The sequence below is a fragment of the Macaca mulatta genome, chromosome 14 (genome assembly GCF_049350105.2).
Source record: "Macaca mulatta isolate MMU2019108-1 chromosome 14, T2T-MMU8v2.0, whole genome shotgun sequence".
Classification (NCBI taxonomy): domain Eukaryota; kingdom Metazoa; phylum Chordata; class Mammalia; order Primates; family Cercopithecidae; genus Macaca; species Macaca mulatta.
Genome location: NC_133419.1, coordinates 8441445 through 8459228, shown reverse-complemented (window position 1 = coordinate 8459228; position 17784 = coordinate 8441445). Strand labels below are relative to the sequence as shown.

General features: G+C 54.8%; 1 protein-coding gene across 1 annotated transcript; it reads left to right on the top strand.

The window, feature by feature from the left end:
* The first annotated feature begins 744 nt into the window (after positions 1-744).
* SART1 (spliceosome associated factor 1, recruiter of U4/U6.U5 tri-snRNP) lies at positions 745-17680 on the top strand. The gene is made up of 20 exons (XM_015113661.3): positions 745-1104; positions 2831-2888; positions 3298-3353; positions 3877-4003; positions 4127-4232; positions 4490-4567; positions 4683-4782; positions 4872-5014; positions 5146-5352; positions 6051-6175; positions 6263-6378; positions 6472-6614; positions 14981-15154; positions 15234-15344; positions 15593-15680; positions 16171-16261; positions 16372-16507; positions 17176-17265; positions 17369-17490; positions 17596-17680. The coding sequence occupies exons 1-20, from the start codon at positions 792-794 to the stop codon at positions 17612-17614; spliced, it is 2403 nt and encodes an 800-aa protein (XP_014969147.1). The 5' UTR covers positions 745-791; the 3' UTR covers positions 17615-17680.
* Positions 17681-17784: the final 104 nt, after the last annotated feature.

The window sequence follows — 17784 nt, the reverse complement described above, 5'->3', positions numbered from 1 at the left end:
TAGCCTGGCTTCAGGAGTTCGAGACACCCCCCGCCCATCTACAAAAAAATACAAAAATTAAAGGGGCGTGGTAGCGTTCATTCGTAGTAGTCCCAGCTAGTGGGAAGGCTGAGGGGGTAGGATCACTTGAGCGCGGGAGGTCGAGGCTGCAGTGCGCCGTGATCGCGCCACTGCACTCCAGCCTGAGCAACAGAGTGAGATCCTATCTCAAGGGAAAAAAACAAAACAAAAAAACCAGGGAACGTGGGAAGGAAGCGTTCCCTAACGATACTAGTTATAGCGGGTCGGAAACTGGGCTATGGAATTTGAGATAACGGGAAAACAACACCCGTTGAAGCCACGACCCTAGGAGTCCACTAAGCGAGCGCCCATTGTAGGAGGGAGGTGTCTACGGAAAGGCCGTGAGGTAGTGAACACCCCGTTGTCGGTGAAGTGCAAGCGCAGGGATGCCGGGGAGGAACTTCCAGCCACGAAGACACTGGCTTAATGCCCTCTAAGTCCTTCCAGTTCTGGGATCCCATCTCCGGGTTAATTCCGCTTCCCTTGAGTAGCGAATGCACAACGGGACCACTGGCTCAAAGAACCCACCCGACCCGCGACGGCGCGAATGTGCAGTGGAGCAGTGATCCCGGTCTTCCCATGAGCCTCTGGGGCCGGCTCCAGGGCGAGCGACGGAAGCAGCCGCTCTTAGTTTCCGGCAACACGACAGCGGCTGCCGAGCGACCCGGAAGTATTCCCATTTTGCGTTGTCTGGGCTCGGCGGTAGCCGGGCTTGGAGTGGACGTGCCACTATGGGGTCGTCCAAGAAGCACCGCGGAGAGAAGGAGGCGACCGGGACGACGGCGGCGGCCGGCACCGGGGGCGCCACCGAGCAGCCGCCGCGGCACCGGGAACACAAAAAACACAAGCACCGGAGTGGCGGCAGTGGCGGTAGCGGTGGCGAACGACGGAAGCGGAGCCGGGAACGTGGGGGCGAGCGCGGGAGCGGGCGGCGCGGGGCCGAAGCTGAGGCCCGGAGCAGCACGCACGGGCGGGAGCGCAGCCAGGCAGAGCCCTCGGAGCGGCGTGTGAAGCGGGAGAAACGCGATGACGGCTATGAGGCCGGTGAGGAGGCGGGGCCTGCGCAGGGGGCGGGTCGGGCAGGGGTCCCAGAACGTGCGGGTCTGGGTGTGCGCACAGTGTCAGCAAAGCTCTCCGGATCGGGAAACCCCCAGACTGTCTATATCAACTCTTATTAAATAGTCTTTCTACGGGATCCCATGAGCCCAGGAGTTAGAGGCTGCAGTGTGCTGCGATCCCGCCAGTGCACTGCAGCCTGGGCAACAAAGCGAGACTCTGTCTCAAAAAAGCTTTTCTACGATTGTTTGGGATTAGAGGTAGACTGTCTCCACCTGGCTCCTTGAGGATAGAGAGCTTCCGTTTTTCTCAGTTGTCTGGTACAGTCACAGATTCTCAATAAATGTGTTGAATGAATGAATGAAGTAGTGTCAGCATATGCAGAGACAAGAAAAACCTGGTATTTGACGAATCGTATTGGACGAATCGTGTAGGGCTCCTGGTAGAGAAATGAAGGAGTAAGATAGGCAGGGATGTGAACGCAAAGGATCCTGTACTGTAGGCTCTGTTAAGAAATGTAGATTGTCTTGACAAGGTAGTAGGGAGCCTTGGCTGTGAGTTGAGGAGTGAGTTGCTCAGATCCGTATTTTGTAAACATTACTGGATTGAGAACTTAGTCAAAGGTAGTCAGGATTGGAGACCAGGAAATCAGGAGGGCTACAGACCAGGTGAGGGCTGATGGTGGCCTGCACCAAGGCAGCAGCAGTGGAGTGGAGAGAAGTGGACAGGTTGGAGAGGTGTTTTAGAGGAGGAATGAACAGAACTCAGTACTTGTATGAGGGTGGGAAGGAGAAGGAATTGAGGATGACTCCTTGAATTTTGGCTTGAGCAGCCAGATAGGTAGTGGGTGTCATTTCTACTGAAATTGAGGAGTAGGGAAGAGAAGGAGATTTGGAGCAGGGTGGGGGAAGATAATTCACTTTTGGGGTTGTCAAGGTTTATGTGCATAGGGAAATCCAGAGTTTGGACTGGATAAAGCCATTGGGAGTCAGTATCTGGGTGGCCAGTGAAGCCCGCGAAAGAATGCGACATGAGAAGCCGGGGTCAGGAATAGAACCTGAGAAATGCCCTTATGTTAGTAGTAGGCAGAGAAAGATGTTACCAAAAAAAGGAGATAGAGTAACCAAAGAGGCAGGAAAACCTTTGTGTCATGGGAACTTTGGAAATAGAGTATTGTTAGAAGGAGGGAGTGATCAGCAGTCCCATATACCACAGGAGATCAAGGAAAACCAGAACTGAAAAGAACCCGTTAGATTAGAAATGAAGGAGACTGGTGACTTTGGGGAGCCTGGAGAGATTGGGATCCAGGGCCCAGGTGGAGAGTGGAGCCTTTAAGATACAGGATGGGAATGCAGGAAAGGAAGAGGTGTTTTTTTTTTTTTTTTGAGACAAAGTCTTGCTCCATCTCTTTAAGAGACCTTGTCTCTTAAAAAAAAAAAATGAAAGAAAAAAGGAGAGGGCAGAATGGTGACTGTAGCAGTTTGGATCTCTTGGGTCAGGATAGGAAGGTGCGCAGAAGAGGCAGGGCTCTGAGACTGGACTCGGGCAGAGGAGCTGCTGGGGAGCTTGGGTGGAAGAAGCTGCTGTTTTCTGGTGTTTCATCAGGCCCAGGTGCTGGTGAGGGGCCCTCATCTTTGATCCTGCAGTTGGAGGCACTGATGCTGGCTTGTTGGCCCTATGTTCAGCTCCTGAGCCATGCTTCTTCTTCTTCCAGCTGCCAGCTCCAAAACTAGCTCAGGCGATGCCTCCTCACTCAGCATTGAGGAGACCAAGTGAGTACTGTCTCCCTTGTTTCCACTTTGTTTTTCTAAGATAGGTGGCTCTGGGGCCAGCCCTGGGGAGGCTTTCTCACATGAAAGTGTGCTAATTGGAGTTGGAAAGGTTGTATAGATCATTTTAGCCAACAGTAGAGTTATAGAAGAGGAAACTAATACCTAAGAGTAAAGTGGCATTCACCGGTTAGATGCAGACCAGGCTGGCGCCCATGTTTCCTGCTTTGGAGGCCAGGGCCCTTCCCAGTGTCCTAGGCTTCCTGGGGCAGACCGTGTGTTTGGGACCGCTCACTCCCACCCTGTTTCTTCTCCTGTCTGTTTGGAAATGCACATGGCACCCTGTGTCTTTGATAGCCCGTAACACTTGTATCCTTTGATAGCCCCTAACACTTGTATCTCTTGTTCTCAGTAAACTCCGGGCAAAGTTGGGGCTGAAACCCTTGGAGGTCAATGCCATCAAGAAGGGTGAGCATGGGGCTGAGGATGGGGTTTGGGGGAGAGGGCCATCTGAAGGGGTCTTTGAAGAAGGTGGGATTAGAGGGCAGGTTCAGCACGGTTTAGTGGTCTTACACATGCATATTTGCCGGAAGGCACGAGGTCCCTTCTTGCTGTTCTAATGTGGACCTGGGGCTCTGCTTGTTTTCTGAGTTAGAGCCGTGGCCTTCGCATACTCACTCTGGCTGTGAGGTGTTGTTAGATGGACTGGAAGATGTGCACGCTTGCTGCAAACTGGGCTGTGCGGGGGTGGGTCTGTTGTTTTTCTTTAAAGCACAATTTGAGGAGCTTTGGAAGCCACAGAGGGTCCTGTCGTGCTGCATGGGTTGGCCAGGAGTGTGGGGACGAAGTGGGAGCAGGGAGGTGAAGGATTGTTCCTTCCTGTCCTGACCCCTTCTGGCCCCCTGAGCTGGAAGGGGGCAGGGTGAGTGGCTCCCTCCTCTCCCCACCAGCCATGGGCGGGCATAGCCTCACGTCTGGGCCCCCCTTCCAGAGGCGGGCACCAAGGAGGAGCCCGTGACAGCCGATGTCATCAATCCTATGGCCTTGCGACAGCGAGAGGAGCTGCGGGAGAAGCTGGCGGCTGCCAAGGAGAAGCGCCTGCTGAACCAAAAGCTGGGGTGAGGGGTCCTGGCCAGGGCAGGCAAGGGAAGGGCTGGGGAGGCCACCATCCTTGGCTGCCTTTTGAGTGGGGTTGGGAGCAGGAGCTGGGCTCCTGGAGCATCACTTTCTCCCCTCTTCAGGAAGATAAAGACCCTAGGAGAGGATGATCCCTGGCTGGACGACACTGCAGCCTGGATCGAGAGGAGCCGGCAGCTGCAGAAGGAGAAAGACCTGGCAGAGAAGAGGGTGAGCACCTGGGCAGCATGGGGTGGTTGCCCAGTGCTTTTGCTGGCCTGACTGGGCATTGAGGCAGGGGGTGGACCCCAGAGAGTTGAGACGGGGTTCGGAGAGGGGATGGGCTGTGGTTGGTAGCATCCGCTTTGGATTCTCAGCAACTTTCCTGCAAGGCCTGCTCTTTTTGCACTCCGCTTGGTAGAGCCCTGAGTGTTTTCTGGTGGTGCTGAGTGGCCTGAGGTCCTAGGTCACCCCTCCCTGTCCCATAGGCAAAGTTACTGGAGGAGATGGACCAAGAGTTTGGTGTCAGCACTCTGGTAGAGGAGGAGTTCGGGCAGAGACGGCAGGTGAGGCTGCAGCAGCCGGGGTGGGTGGTGCAGGGCACACTGGCGGCCTTGATGCTGGAATCCCAAGGTTGGGCGCATGGAGGGAGGTTCTTTACTCGCCTGATTCTTCTGTTAGGACCTGTACAGTGCCCGGGACCTGCAGGGCCTCACCGTGGAGCATGCCATTGATTCCTTCCGAGAAGGGGAGACCATGATCCTCACCCTTAAGGACAAAGGTGACGCGAGCTGGGTGCCTTGGGTCGGGGCACAGCCTCTGCTGAGTTGTGGACAAGTGTGAATGGCCACTGCTCTGTGCTGCCCGCAGGCGTGCTGCAGGAGGAGGAGGACGTGCTGGTGAACGTGAACCTGGTGGATAAGGAGCGGGCAGAGAAGAATGTGGAGCTGCGGAAGAAGAAGCCCGACTACCTGCCTTATGCCGAGGACGAGAGTGTGGACGACCTGGCGCAGGCACGGCCCAAGCAGGCTGGGCGGCGGGGGCTGGGGTGGAGAATGTCGGGAATAGGGGCTCTGAGGAGGTGGTGGCTCAGTGGCTTTTCAGGAGCCACCCTGGGTCCCAACCTGTACCTCTTACCTTGTAGCAAAAACCTCGCTCTATCCTGTCCAAGTACGACGAAGAGCTTGAGGGGGAGCAGCCGCATTCCTTCCGCTTGGAGCAGGGGGGCATGGCCGATGGCCTGCGGGAACGGGAGTTGGAGGAGATCCGGGCCAAGCTGCGGCTGCAGGCTCAGTCCCTGAGCACGGTGGGGCCCCGGCTGGCCTCCGAGTACCTCACACCCGAGGAGATGGTGAGCCCTCTTGCGCCTTGTACTTGGGGTCATGATTCTCCCTCCCCTTGGGGCTCCTGCGCTGCCCGCAGGCACTGGGAAGAGAGGGCAAGTATTTCTGTTCACAAAGCGCTTGGCCTCGTGGGCAAGCAGTAAATGGCAACCTGGGGAGGCACCAGGTGTTGACGGGTCAGGGCTGCTGAGCCAGATGGGCCCCAGTTGGTGTTTCTGCTCTGCCATACTGCCAGCTTGTGCCTTGGGTAAGCCATTTAACTGTGAGCCTGGGGTGCCCCATCTGGAGTGGCAGTGATAGGAGCCACCTCCTGAGGTTGCTGTGAGGATGAGTGACAGTGTGGCTGAGGGGTGACTGGAAAGGTGTGCGTGGATTCTGTCCGCAGAGTGACTGTGTGAACGTGAGGTAGTCAGCTGGTGTAGTAGGCGTCTTGCTCAGTGGGTAAGAGCAGGACTCTGGAGCCAGACTGCCCGGCTTTCCCACCTAGGAGCTGGGCGACCTTGGGGAAGGTACTTAACCTCTCTGTGCCCCAGTTTCCCTAATCACCAGTGGAAGGGAGATAGTAACCACCCCACGTGTTGCTCATGTGTGAGAAGTGCTCAGGACACTGGCTAGCACAGAAGAACACCAAAGAAGTGTTCATCCTCGCGGGCTTGTGGTGGCCTGCCTTTCCCCGCCCCGCCCCACGCCTCCCTCTTCCCCTCAGGTGGCCTTTAGAAGGACCAAGCGGAGGGTGAGGAAAATCCGCAAGAAGGAGAAGGAGGTCGTAGTGCGGGCGGATGACCTGTTGCCTCTCGGGGACCAGACTCAGGATGGGGACTTTGGTTCCAGGTGGGCTTGGACACCATGGTGGGGTGAGAGGGCTGGGCTGGGGTGTCCCGGGGGCCGGTGCTCACCAGAGAGGCCTCCTTCCCTCAGACTGCGGGGACGGGGTCGCCGCCGAGTGTCTGAGGTGGAGGAGGAGAAGGAGCCCGTGCCTCAGCCCCTGCCGTCGGATGACACCCGAGTGGAGAACATGGACATCAGTGATGAGGGTGAGGGCCTGGCCAGGGGGTGGGAGGGGGCAGGGACAGGAGCCCTGGGTTGGAGGAGATTGTCTGAGCAGGCATCCCCTGTGTATCCCCCAGAGGAAGGTGGAGCTCCACAGCCGGGGTCCCCGCAGGTGCTGGAGGAGGACGAGGCAGAGCTGGAGCTGCAGAAGCAGCTGGAGAAGGGACGCCGGCTGCGACAGTTACAGCAGCTGCAGCAGCTGCGAGACAGTGGCGAGAAGGTGAGGCTGGGCATGGGCAGGCCTGGGGCTACCAGTGCGTCAGCAGTCACCTGTCCTCACGAGCACATGTGTCATAGGCAACAGCCACATTCCTGTCTGAAGCCTCTTTTCCATTTGTTTTTTGTTTTCTGGGTTTTGTTTTTTTTTGAGACAAGTGTTTTGCTCTGTCGCCCAGGCTGGAGTGCAATGGCGTGGCCTCGGCTCACTGCAGCCTCCGCCTCCCTGGTTCAAGTGATTCTCATTCCTTAGCCTCCTGAGTGGCTGGGATTACAGGCACCTGCCACCACACCCGGCTAATTTTTGTATTTTTAGTAGAGACGGGGTTTCACCGTGTTGGCCAGGCTGGTCTCCAACTCCTGACCTCATGATCTGCCTGCCTCGGCCTCCAAAAATGCTAAGATTACAGGTGTGAGCCACTGCGACCAGCCCTGGTTAAAGTCATGTTTTCTGTTTAAAAGTCATGTTTTGCAAAAGTTTTTAGATGCCTGCTTTAGTAGGGGATCCTTTCCTGGCCTGTCTCTTCCTGTGCATGTTTGTTGAGTGCCTGCTGTGGGTAGTGCATTGTTCTTGGGCCGAGAAGGTCATTGGTGAACAGGACAGCCACGGGGCCCTGGACTCAGGGAAGTGGCTTTCTAGAGTGTGTGGGGGAGAGCTTAGGGAGCAGCAGTGACCTGGTGAACGCAGGAACGGTAATTTCTGATGGTGACAGGAGCTGGGCACTCAGTAGGCCAATATAATGTGCTGGGGTTGGGATCTTAGACGGGGGAGTGCGGGGAAGACCTTTCCAAGGTACTAGTTCAGCTGAGACTTGAGTCACACAGAAGAGCCAGCCTTGCGGGGGATTAGGGGTGGCAGCAGGTGACAGGCTGGCGTTTAGGTGGTAGATCAACCAGCAGGTATCTCAGGAGAAGAGACCTTAGAGTGCCTGAGGGCCAGGGAGGCCGGAGCAGAGCAGAGAGTGAGGGGGTGGTGTGAGCTGAGACGGAGAGGTCAGGAGGCCAATGCAGGGGGAGCCTTGAGCCCACGGTCATCGCTGCCCCACAGGCACAGTGTGCCAGGCACTGCCCGCCTGCTCTGTGTTTGCTGATTCATTCCATCCTCCCAGCAACACCCTATGAGGGAGGTTCTGTCACCTCTGTCATTCCAGAGGCCACATTTTTAGCCCGACCCCACACTTCTCACCTAGGAAGAAGCCAAGAAAGGTGTCCAGGAGAGGGAGCAAGGGAGGGAGGCTTCTGATACCACTGGCAGGCAAAGAGGGGACAGTTGCAGTGGATTGAGGACCGGGAGGACAGGGGAGTTGAGGAAGTGAGGGCTGCACCCGGGACGGAGGCCGGTCCGGACTGGAGAGGACGTATTTGAGGTTTAAAGGGCTGGAGAGGACGTATTTGAGGTTTAAAGGACTGGAGAGGACATATTTGAGGTTTAAGGGCATATGGTCTCTGTCCGGCACCTTGGGTGCTCTGCTGTTGTAGGGAAAACAGCCAAGACAGTCTCTAAGTGAGTGGGCATGACTGGGTTCCAGTAACACTTTATTTCTAAGAACAGGTGGTGGGACATAGTTTGCATGGCCTGGCTCTAAAAACGAACAGATAAATGGGGTGATAGGCTGACAGGGCTGTTTTATGACTGAAATGAACATAAGGGTATTAGTCCCATGGATCTTAGCCTGCCTGAACATTAGACTCACCTAGGAAGTTGTTTCTGTTGTTGTTGTTTTAAGAAACAAGGTCTCGTTCTGTTGCCCTGGCTGGAGTGCAGTGGCGTGATCATAGTTCACTGCAGCCTTGAACTCCCGGGCTCAAGGGATCCTCCTGCCTCAGCCTCTCAAGTAGCTGAGAGCACAGACATGTGCCACCACACCTGGCAAATTTGTAAAATTTTTGTAGAGGGTCTCAGTGTGTTGCTCAGGCTGGTCTTAAATTCCTGAGCTCAAACGATCCTCTCGCCTCCACCTCCCAAAGTACTGGGGTTACAGGCTTGAGCCACCAGGCCTGGTCTAGCCTAGAAAGTTTTTGTTGTTGTTGTTTTTTGAGACGGAGTCTTGCTCTGTTGCCAGGCTGGAGTGCAGTGGCACGATCTCGGCTCACTGCAACCTCCACCTCCCGGGCTCAAGCAATTCTCCTGTCTCAGCCTCCTGAGTAGCTGGAACTACAGGTGCACACCGCTACACCCAGCTGATTTTTGTATTTTTAGAAGGAACGGGGTTTCACCATGTTGGTCAGGCTGGTCTCAAACTCCTGACCTCATGATATACCTGCCTCAGCCTCCCAAAGTGCTGGGATTACAGGCATGAGCCACCGCGCCTGGCCACCTAGAAGGTTTTTTAAACATATGAGCCACACCCCACACACTGTGCAGGCAGAAAAGTGGAAAGCCTGTCACAGTGAACACCTTTGTCTTCTAGAGTCAGTAATTATAAATATTGTTACAGTTCTTTTCTTTCTCTTCTTTTTTTGCTGACCACTGCAAGTTGCAGATATCATGACACTGCATCCTTAACTACTTCAGCAGGCATCTGGCGAAATCAGGGCCTTCTCCCGCATAAGCACACTGCCCTAACAAGCCCATAAATGCTGTAAAACAGCAGCTCGCATGCCCAGACTTTCCAGTTATCCCCCAAAATGTCTTTTTAATTTTTTGTTGTAAGCAGCATCCAGTCAAGTTTCACACCCGCAAAGGAGCCTTTTTCTGACTAATGGAGATTCTAGAGTATGTAGGGGAGACAAATTTATGACGGAAGAGGAAAAAGATTTTGGCAGGCAGTGGTGGAGCCTAGAGTACAAATGGAGGGTCGGCTTGAGTGAAGCCAGCTCGTGTCGTCATGTATTTCGGGAGGGAAGGTGGGGAGGGCACAGCAGCTGTGGTGACCTTGGTTAGGGGAAGTCAAGGCAGCCCATGTCCGATTGTTCCAGTGTTTTTGAGTGACGAGGTGGCAGGGGTGGCGGTGCAAAGAGACGGGAGATGCTGTTCTGGAGAGTGGTGGGCAGACATACCACTGGAGAAGAGCAGGCCTGCCAGGCAGCGGGGATGGTGGGATTAATGGGCTGAGGAGGGGGATGGTGGGATTAATGGGCTGAGGAGGGGGATGGTGGGATTAATGGGCTGAGGAGAGGGATGGTGGGATTAATGAGCTGAGGAGGAGGATGGTGAGATTAATGGGCTGCTGAGGAGGGGGATGGTGGGATTAATGAGCTGAGGAGGAGGATGGTGGGATTAATGGGCTGCTGAGGAGGGGGATGGTGGGATTAATGAGTTGAGGAGGAGGATGGTGAGATTAATGGGCTGCTGAGGAGGGGGATGGTGGGATTAATGAGTTGAGGAGGAGGATGGTGGGATTAATGAGCTGAGGAGGGGGATGGTGGGATTAATGCCCTGAAGTGGTAGATGGTGGGATTGAGGATTGGGTTTTCTAGGGAGGAGGGACAAGGCAGTTAAGCGTTTCACAAAGGAGAGGTTCTGTTGATTTCCCCTGAGTCTAAACTGGGTACTGAGGGACATAACAGAGAGTGATGGGTATGAGGACAGGGCCTGGAGTCGTGATGTGGTTGAAGAATTACTAGATTGAGGTTAATACAGTCAATGAGCTAGAAAGAAAGGATGGAGAAGACAGAGAGAATCCTTGATTGTTTTGTTTTGTGACAGCGTCCCACTTTGTCGCCCAGGTTGGGGCGCAGTGGCTCCTATCAGCTCACTGCAATCTCCACCTCCCTAAAGGTACTCTGTCCACATACAGTCATTGGGGGTTAGGGCTTCCCCATATGAATTTAGGGGGTACATAGTTCCTAGATAGGACAGCATATCGTCAAGATGTCCATATCATGTAGTTCGTTTCTAGGTTAAATGCAATTCCAGTAAAAATCCCAGTAGGGACTGTTTTCGAATCTGGCAAACTGATTCTGAAATTGGATAAAGTAGGGGCATTGTGGCAGTGTGGGATTGCATAAGGATAGATTAATAGGACAGAGACCAGACAGAGGGGCCCCGAGACAGAACCGTGTCCCAGTGGAAAGAGATGCTTATCAGTGCAGTGAGTGGATTTGGGACAGTCAGTTATCTATTTATTTGGGGAAAAAGTGAAATTGGGTTTGTACCTCACACCTTGCAGATAGATTAAGAACTTCAAAGTAAAAACATAACATTTCGGAATCAAACTAAGGAAATTACATTTCTAACTTTTTGGTAGAAAAGATTTGTTTAAGTTGTTAGCAAAGCCAAGGCAGGAGAATTGCTTGAGGCCAGGAGTTCGAGACCAGCCTGGGCAACATAGCAAGGCCCCCCTCCCCCCGGCCAAACCCATCTCTAAAAATGTGTTTTTAATTAGCTGGGCATGGTGGCATGTGTCTGAAGCCCCAGCGATGCTGGAGGCTGTGGCAGGAGAATTGCTTGAGTCTAGGACTTCGAGGTTACAGTCAGCTATGACTGGGCCACTGCACTCCAGCCTGGGTGATAGAACAAGATCCTGTCTCAAAAAAAAAAAAAAAAAAAAAAAAAAAGAAACAGGTTCCATGGGTGGGTTTCTTCAAGAAACCATGAAGAAAAAAGTGAACATATAACTACATAGAAATTGAGAATGTGTGGCCGGGCACGGTGGCCTGTAATCCCAATGCTTTTTGGGAGGCAGAGGCGGGCAGATCACGAGGTCAGCAGATCGAGACCATCCTGGCTAACATGGTAAAACCCCATCTCTACTAAAAAAAATACAAAAAAGGCCAGGCGTGGTGGCTCACTCCTGTAATCTTAGCACTTTGGGAGGCCGAGGCGGGTGGTTGGATCACCTGAGGTCAGGAGTTCAAGACCAACCTGGCCAACATGGTGAAACCCCATCTCAACTAAAAGTACAAAAAAATTAGCTGGGCATGGTGGTGGGCGCCTGTAATCCCAGCTACTTCGGGAGGCTGAGGCAGGAGAATCACTTGAACCTGGGAGGCAGAGGTTGCAGTGAGCCGAGATGGTGCCATTGCACTCCAGTCTGGGTGACAAGATTGAAACTCTGTCTAAAAAAAAAAAAACACAAACACACACAAAAACAAATAGCTGGGCGTGGTGGCGGGCGCCTGTAGTCCCAGCTACTCGGGAGGCTGAGGCAGGAGAGTAGTGTGAACCCAGGAGGCGGAGCTTGCAGTGAGCTGAGATCATGCCACTGCACTCCAGCCTGGGCGACAGAGCGAGACTCTGTCTCAAAAAAAAAAAGAAATTGGAACATAAGTTTTTTTTTTTTTTTTTTTTTTTTTACAAAACATATGAAGAATATAAAAACACAGACCAAAAAAAGATATTTGGCCATATATACAACCAAGAATGGGTTGGTGTCAAGAGTATACCAACAGACAAAACAAATCAACAAAACAGAAAATGGGCGAAAGATGTAGGTAAGACAGGCAGTTCACAGAAGAGAAAGCCTAACTGACCAGAAAAATACCCGCTGAACCCAGCTTCAGGAGGGATCACGGGAAGCTGAGCTAAAACAGTGAGGCACCTGCCACCCCCAAACAATTCTGCAGAAAGGTCCAAACCTGAAACAGTAGCGAGTATGAGTAAAGACGTGGAGCGGCCAGAATCCTCAGCCACGCTGCTCACAGCCATGGGCAGGAGTCTAATCAGACGAGAGGGAACGTGTGTGTGCCCCGGGCTCACCCCACACCTCTCCTGAGTGTGCCTACCTGCACCAGGAGACAGTGTCAGTGGGCCTGCAGCTGCAGTACTTGTGACAAAAAAAGTCCGTCCTTAGTGGGCTGGACATCGAGGAGCATCCAGCTCACGGGCTGTGATTCCATAGTGGAAACTGATGAGCTACAGCCATGTGCATCAGGGTTACTCTCGGAGGCACAGATTTTTTTACAAAACAAATTATAGAAGAGTCGTACAGTGTGGCTCAGGTTGTAGAATACTTAATACACAACAAAATAACTGTTCAGGGGCAGGTCCTTATGTGCCAAAGCCATGAAGACAAGCTGATGAGTCATGAACACAGATGGGGAGGGGATGCTCAGGTCTGAGCAGGGCATTAGTGATGCTGCCCCAGCCCAAGGCAGAGGGACATGGGTGTGTGTTTAGTTACTGTTTTAAAAAGCACATCAGCGACCGGGCGTGGTGGCTCACGCCTGTAATCCCAGCACTTTGGGAGGCCGAGGCGGGTGGATCATGAGATCGGGAGACCGAGACCATCCTGGCCAACATGGTGAAACCCCGTCTCTACTAAAAATACAAAAAAAAATTAGCTGGGCATGGTGGCGCATGCCTGTAATCCCAGCTACTCAGGAGGCTGAGGCAGGAGAATCACTTGAACCCGAGAGGCAGAGGTTGCAGTGAGTCAAGATGGTGCCACTTCACTCCAGCCTGGCCAACAGCGAGACTCTGTCTCAAAAAAAAAAAAAAAAAAAGCATAGCAGCTGGGTGTGATGGTTCATACCTGTAATCCCAGCACTTTGGGAGGCCAAGGTGAGTGGATCACTGGAAGTTGGTTTTGGGACCAGCCTGGGCAACATGGTGAAACCCTGTGTCTACTAAAAATACAAAAATCAGCTGGTCGTGGGGGCATGTACCTGTAGTCCTAGCTACTGAGGAGGCTGAGGCAGGAGAATCACTTGAACCTGGGAGGTGGAGATTACAGTGAGCAGAGATCATGCCATTGCACTCCAGCATGGGTGACAGAGTGAGATGATCTCAATAAGTAAATAGCGTATGATGCATTAGATATACCCCCTTTTATGTTTACAATGAAATTCATTAAAAAAATAAATGTTCCTGGATGTTCTGGAAGATTTTTTTTTTTTTTTTGAGACAGGGTATTGCTCAGCCCAGGCTTGAGTGCAGTGGCAACATCACGGCTCACCCTAGCTTCGACCTCCAGGCTCAAGCGACCCACCCACCCCAGCCTCCCAAGTAGCTGAGACTACAGGCATACACCACAATGCCTGGTTGATCTTTGTATTTTTTGTAGAGACTGTGTTTCACCTTATTGCCCAGGCTGGTCTCGAACTCTTGGGCTCAAGTGATGCTCTAGCCTTGGCCTCCCAAAGTGCTAGGATTACAGATGTGAGCGACCACACCCAGCCCCTGGGAGATTTTTTTTTTTTTTTTTTTTTGAGACAAGGTTTCACTCTGTTGCCCACTCTTGAGTGCAGTGGTGTGATCTTGGCAGCCTTGAACTCCCAAGCTCAAGCAATCCTCCCACTTCAGCCTCCAGTAGCTGAGACTATAGGCGTGTGCGACCACAATGGCTGATTTTTATATTTTTTGTAGAGATGGGATTTGGGCATGTTGCCCAGGCTGGTCTCGATCTCCCAAACTCAAGCAATCCACCCGCCTCAGAAGCTTTTTTAAAAAAATGAATGTCGGCCGGGCGCGGTGGCTCAAGCCTGTAATCCCAGCACTTTGGGAGGCCGAGACGGGCGGATCACAAGGTCAGGAGATCGAGACCATCCTGGCTAACACGGTGAAACCCCGTCTCTACTAAAAAATACAAAAAACTAGCCGGGCGAGGTGGCGGGCGCCTGTAGTCCCAGCTACTCGGGAGGCTGAGGCAGGAGAATGGCGTAAACCCGGGAGGCGGAGCTTGCAGTGAGCTGAGATCGCGCCACTGCACTCCAGCCTGGGTGACAGAGCCAGACTCCGTCTCAAAAAAAAAAAAAAAAAAAAAAAATGAATGTCATATAAAATGGAAGAGGGATGCAGAAGTGGACATAGTGACTTGAACCTTCACTAAGGAGTGAGGAGTTTGCTGTTGGGGCTGCAGGGTTGAGGAAGGAGTTTTTTTAAGAGGGGAGATAGTGGGTAATCGTTGCGTGTGGCTGGGCATCTGCGACAGGAGGGAAAGCAGAGGGTGCTGGTGCCTGTGTGGGGGTCGCTGGATTCAGTGCTGGCAGCACGAGCGAGTTCTCTTCCCATGTCACGGAACCTGCTTTCTTGGTGAAGCAGGAAGCGAGAAGCTAGGCTGTGGGAAGTCAAAAGAGTGGGCCACCTCACCGCACTGCGGGTTCTAGAAGTGCTGTCTAGAGAGTCCTGAAACGGGTTTGTTGGGGGAGGGGCGAGTGGCAGGAGGGACCCTGGAGGAAGGAGCTTGAGGCTGAGGTAGTGTGCGAGGGGCTTTGGAGGGGGATCGGCACAGGCCTGGTCAGGAAGGCCCTGTAGGATGTTGGGTGTTCATTTAAAGGGCATCCAAACCCATTGACGGGTTTGGAGCAGAACAGTGACCCCAGTGAAAGAGGTGCAGAGTGGAGTCAGGAGGCAGAGAGCAGCTGGGCCTGCATGGGCTGTGGGCGTGGCCTGTTTTGCTGCTGCCAGGGAGGACCCTTGGGTTCTTGGGTCTCAATGGCATCACCCCAGAAACTGCTGGGTTTGCCCACAGCTGCTCCCTCCCCCAGGTGGTGGAGATTGTGAAGAAGCTGGAGTCTCGCCAGCGGGGCTGGGAGGAGGATGAGGATCCTGAGCGGAAGGGGGCCATCGTGTTCAACGCCACGTCCGAGTTCTGCCGCACCTTGGGGGAGATCCCCACCTACGGGCTGGCTGGCAACCGCGAGGAACAGGAGGAGCTCATGGTGCGTCTGGGGCGGCCCCACCCTGCACTTCCCTGGGCTGGCTGGGCGCCTGCACCAACCCTGGCCTTTTGTGCCCCAGGACTTTGAACGGGATGAGGAGCGCTCGGCCAACGGCGGCTCCGAATCTGACGGGGAGGAGAACATCGGCTGGAGCACAGTGAACCTGGACGAGGAGAAGCAGCAGCAGGATGTGAGGGCTGCGCCGCTGGCGGGTGGGCATGGGGGTGGCGCTCAAACTAGAGATGAGCACTGGGCTCAGTGTCCAGAGCCTCAGCCTCCTCATCCAGAGTGGGCTCTGCAGACCTCTCAGGGCGATCTGAGGAGTAAATGAGGAAATTAAATGTTGTGGAGGCCTGGTGCCTGGTGGGTGGTGACCAGTGGGTGGGGCTGAGAAGAGCCGGTATGGCCTGCTAACCACTTCTGTCACATGTCCCCTAGTTCTCAGCCTCCTCCACCACCATCCTGGACGAGGAACCGATCGTGAATAGGGGGCTGGCGGCTGCCCTGCTCCTGTGTCAGAACAAAGGTAGGGAGCTCAGGGCAGCCCTAATTTGGGTGGGCCTGGGTGCTGCAGCAGGAAAAGGGCTGGTGAGGGCCTGCGGTGCGGCAGGTGCAGGCAGGGTCCCCTCCGGTCCCCTCTGCTGCCCCTTTCAGTCCCAATGCTGGAGCCAACTCCCTGGCCCAGAGCCACTCCTTCCCCTCCACCCCGGCGTCTGTCCGTCTGCTCTGCCTTTGAGGCTCCACACGTGCTCCAGGAAGGAGAGCGGAGTTGAAACTGGTCCAGCTGTGGCACAGAGAGCCCTGGTGTTAGGACCCCAGCTCTGCATTTCCCTGGCCAGTGGCCCTTGGCATGGGGCGCGTTTCTGGCATCTTTGCTTTGCCTGTAGAACAGGCCTGATGGCTTTCCAGAGACAAGGAAAGGGAGGTGCCCCCGCAGGGCCTGCTCTACGTTCTGAGGCGGCCCTGGAGCTGCGGCCCTCAAGGGGTTGGGAGTCTCACAACCCCTCCGTCCCTAGGGCTGCTGGAGACCACAGTGCAGAAGGTGGCCCGGGTGAAGGCCCCCAACAAGTCGCTGCCTTCAGCCGTGTACTGCATCGAGGATAAGATGTGAGTGTGGCGGGGTATGTGCAGGGCTGATGGGCCTGTGCCAGCTCGGAGCTGCAGGAACACAGCAGGCAGCAGCTCCTCACACTAAGGCCCCCTCTGTCTCGGGCCAGGGCCATCGATGACAAGTACAGCCGGCGGGAGGAGTACCGAGGCTTCACACAGGACTTCAAGGAGAAGGACGGCTACAAACCTGATGTTAAGATCGAATACGTGGATGAGACGGGCCGGAAACTCACACCCAAGGAGGTGAGCAGGGCCTTTTGCAGGCGGAGGCCCAGCCTGCCACAGGGAGGCCAAGCCCAGGGCCGTGCAATGCCCCAGGGTCCTGGCTCCATCAGCCTCTGGCCGGGGGCCTGGTGAAGTGCCACGGATAGGGAGGGGGCCCTCAGGGCCGAGAAGGGCTCTGCCTTAGTTAGTCTCTAGTGGGCACAGCAGTCCTTTCGCAGGCCAGGCAGGAGGGTCCAACAGGCACTCGGGACCTCTGCCCTCCTGTCCTCACCCGTGTGAACCCTTCAACGCTTTCCTGGCCCGCAGGGCCATTCCAGCATCCAGACCCTTCCATCACTCTTGTAGGCTGCCCGACCCTCCTGCCCACCACTCAGCTGCCCCCATGCTCTCTGGGGTTTGTCTCCCTCCAGCCCCAGCGTCCAGTCCCCGCCCCTGCGTGGCAGGTCACCAGGTTCCCTGTACTCTGCCACCATGGCAGCACATCTGCTAGCCAAGCTGGTCTCCCGGCCTCTGCTGGGGCCCTGCAGAGTGCCAGGGTCTGTGCCCTTTTCCTATCCCCTTCCCACCACCCCAGGCCTGGCATTGGGGTGAATCAACACCCGCCCTGTTACTACACACCTTGTGGGCACAGGTGGCTCCGGCCCCAGCCAGGGCTCTGCAGCTCCCCTCATGCCCTGTGTCCCCAGGCTTTCCGGCAGCTGTCCCACCGCTTCCATGGCAAGGGCTCAGGCAAGATGAAGACAGAGCGGCGGATGAAGAAGCTGGATGAGGAGGCGGTGGGTGCTCTTGGGGACGTGGGGGGCCTTGCGCCTGCCGGGGCAGGGGTGGCTGGTGTGTGGGGCCTACTGCAGCCCTTGTTGAGTGGCCCTGACCCCGCAGCTCCTGAAGAAGATGAGCTCCAGTGACACACCCCTGGGCACTGTGGCCCTGCTCCAGGAGAAGCAGAAGGCTCAGAAGACCCCCTACATCGTGCTCAGCGGCAGCGGCAAGAGCATGAACGCGTGAGTGACTCGAGGCTGGTGGGGTTGGGTGTGTGGGGTGGGGAGGGGAGAGGTGGCGTGGCCTGTGCCCGCCTCTGCAGCCTCACGCCCTGTTCTTCTCTGCAGGAACACCATCACCAAGTGACAGCGCCCTCCCTCCCCGGCCCCGCCGCAACCTTCATATTAAATAAAGCTCCCTCCTTATTTTTTCCTCCCTGGTCGTGGTACAGATTCCAGGGTTAGATCCTTGGTTGGGTGTGGCACAGAGTCTGGCTCCTGCTAGGTGAAACCCGGCCATCAAATGACACAACTAAA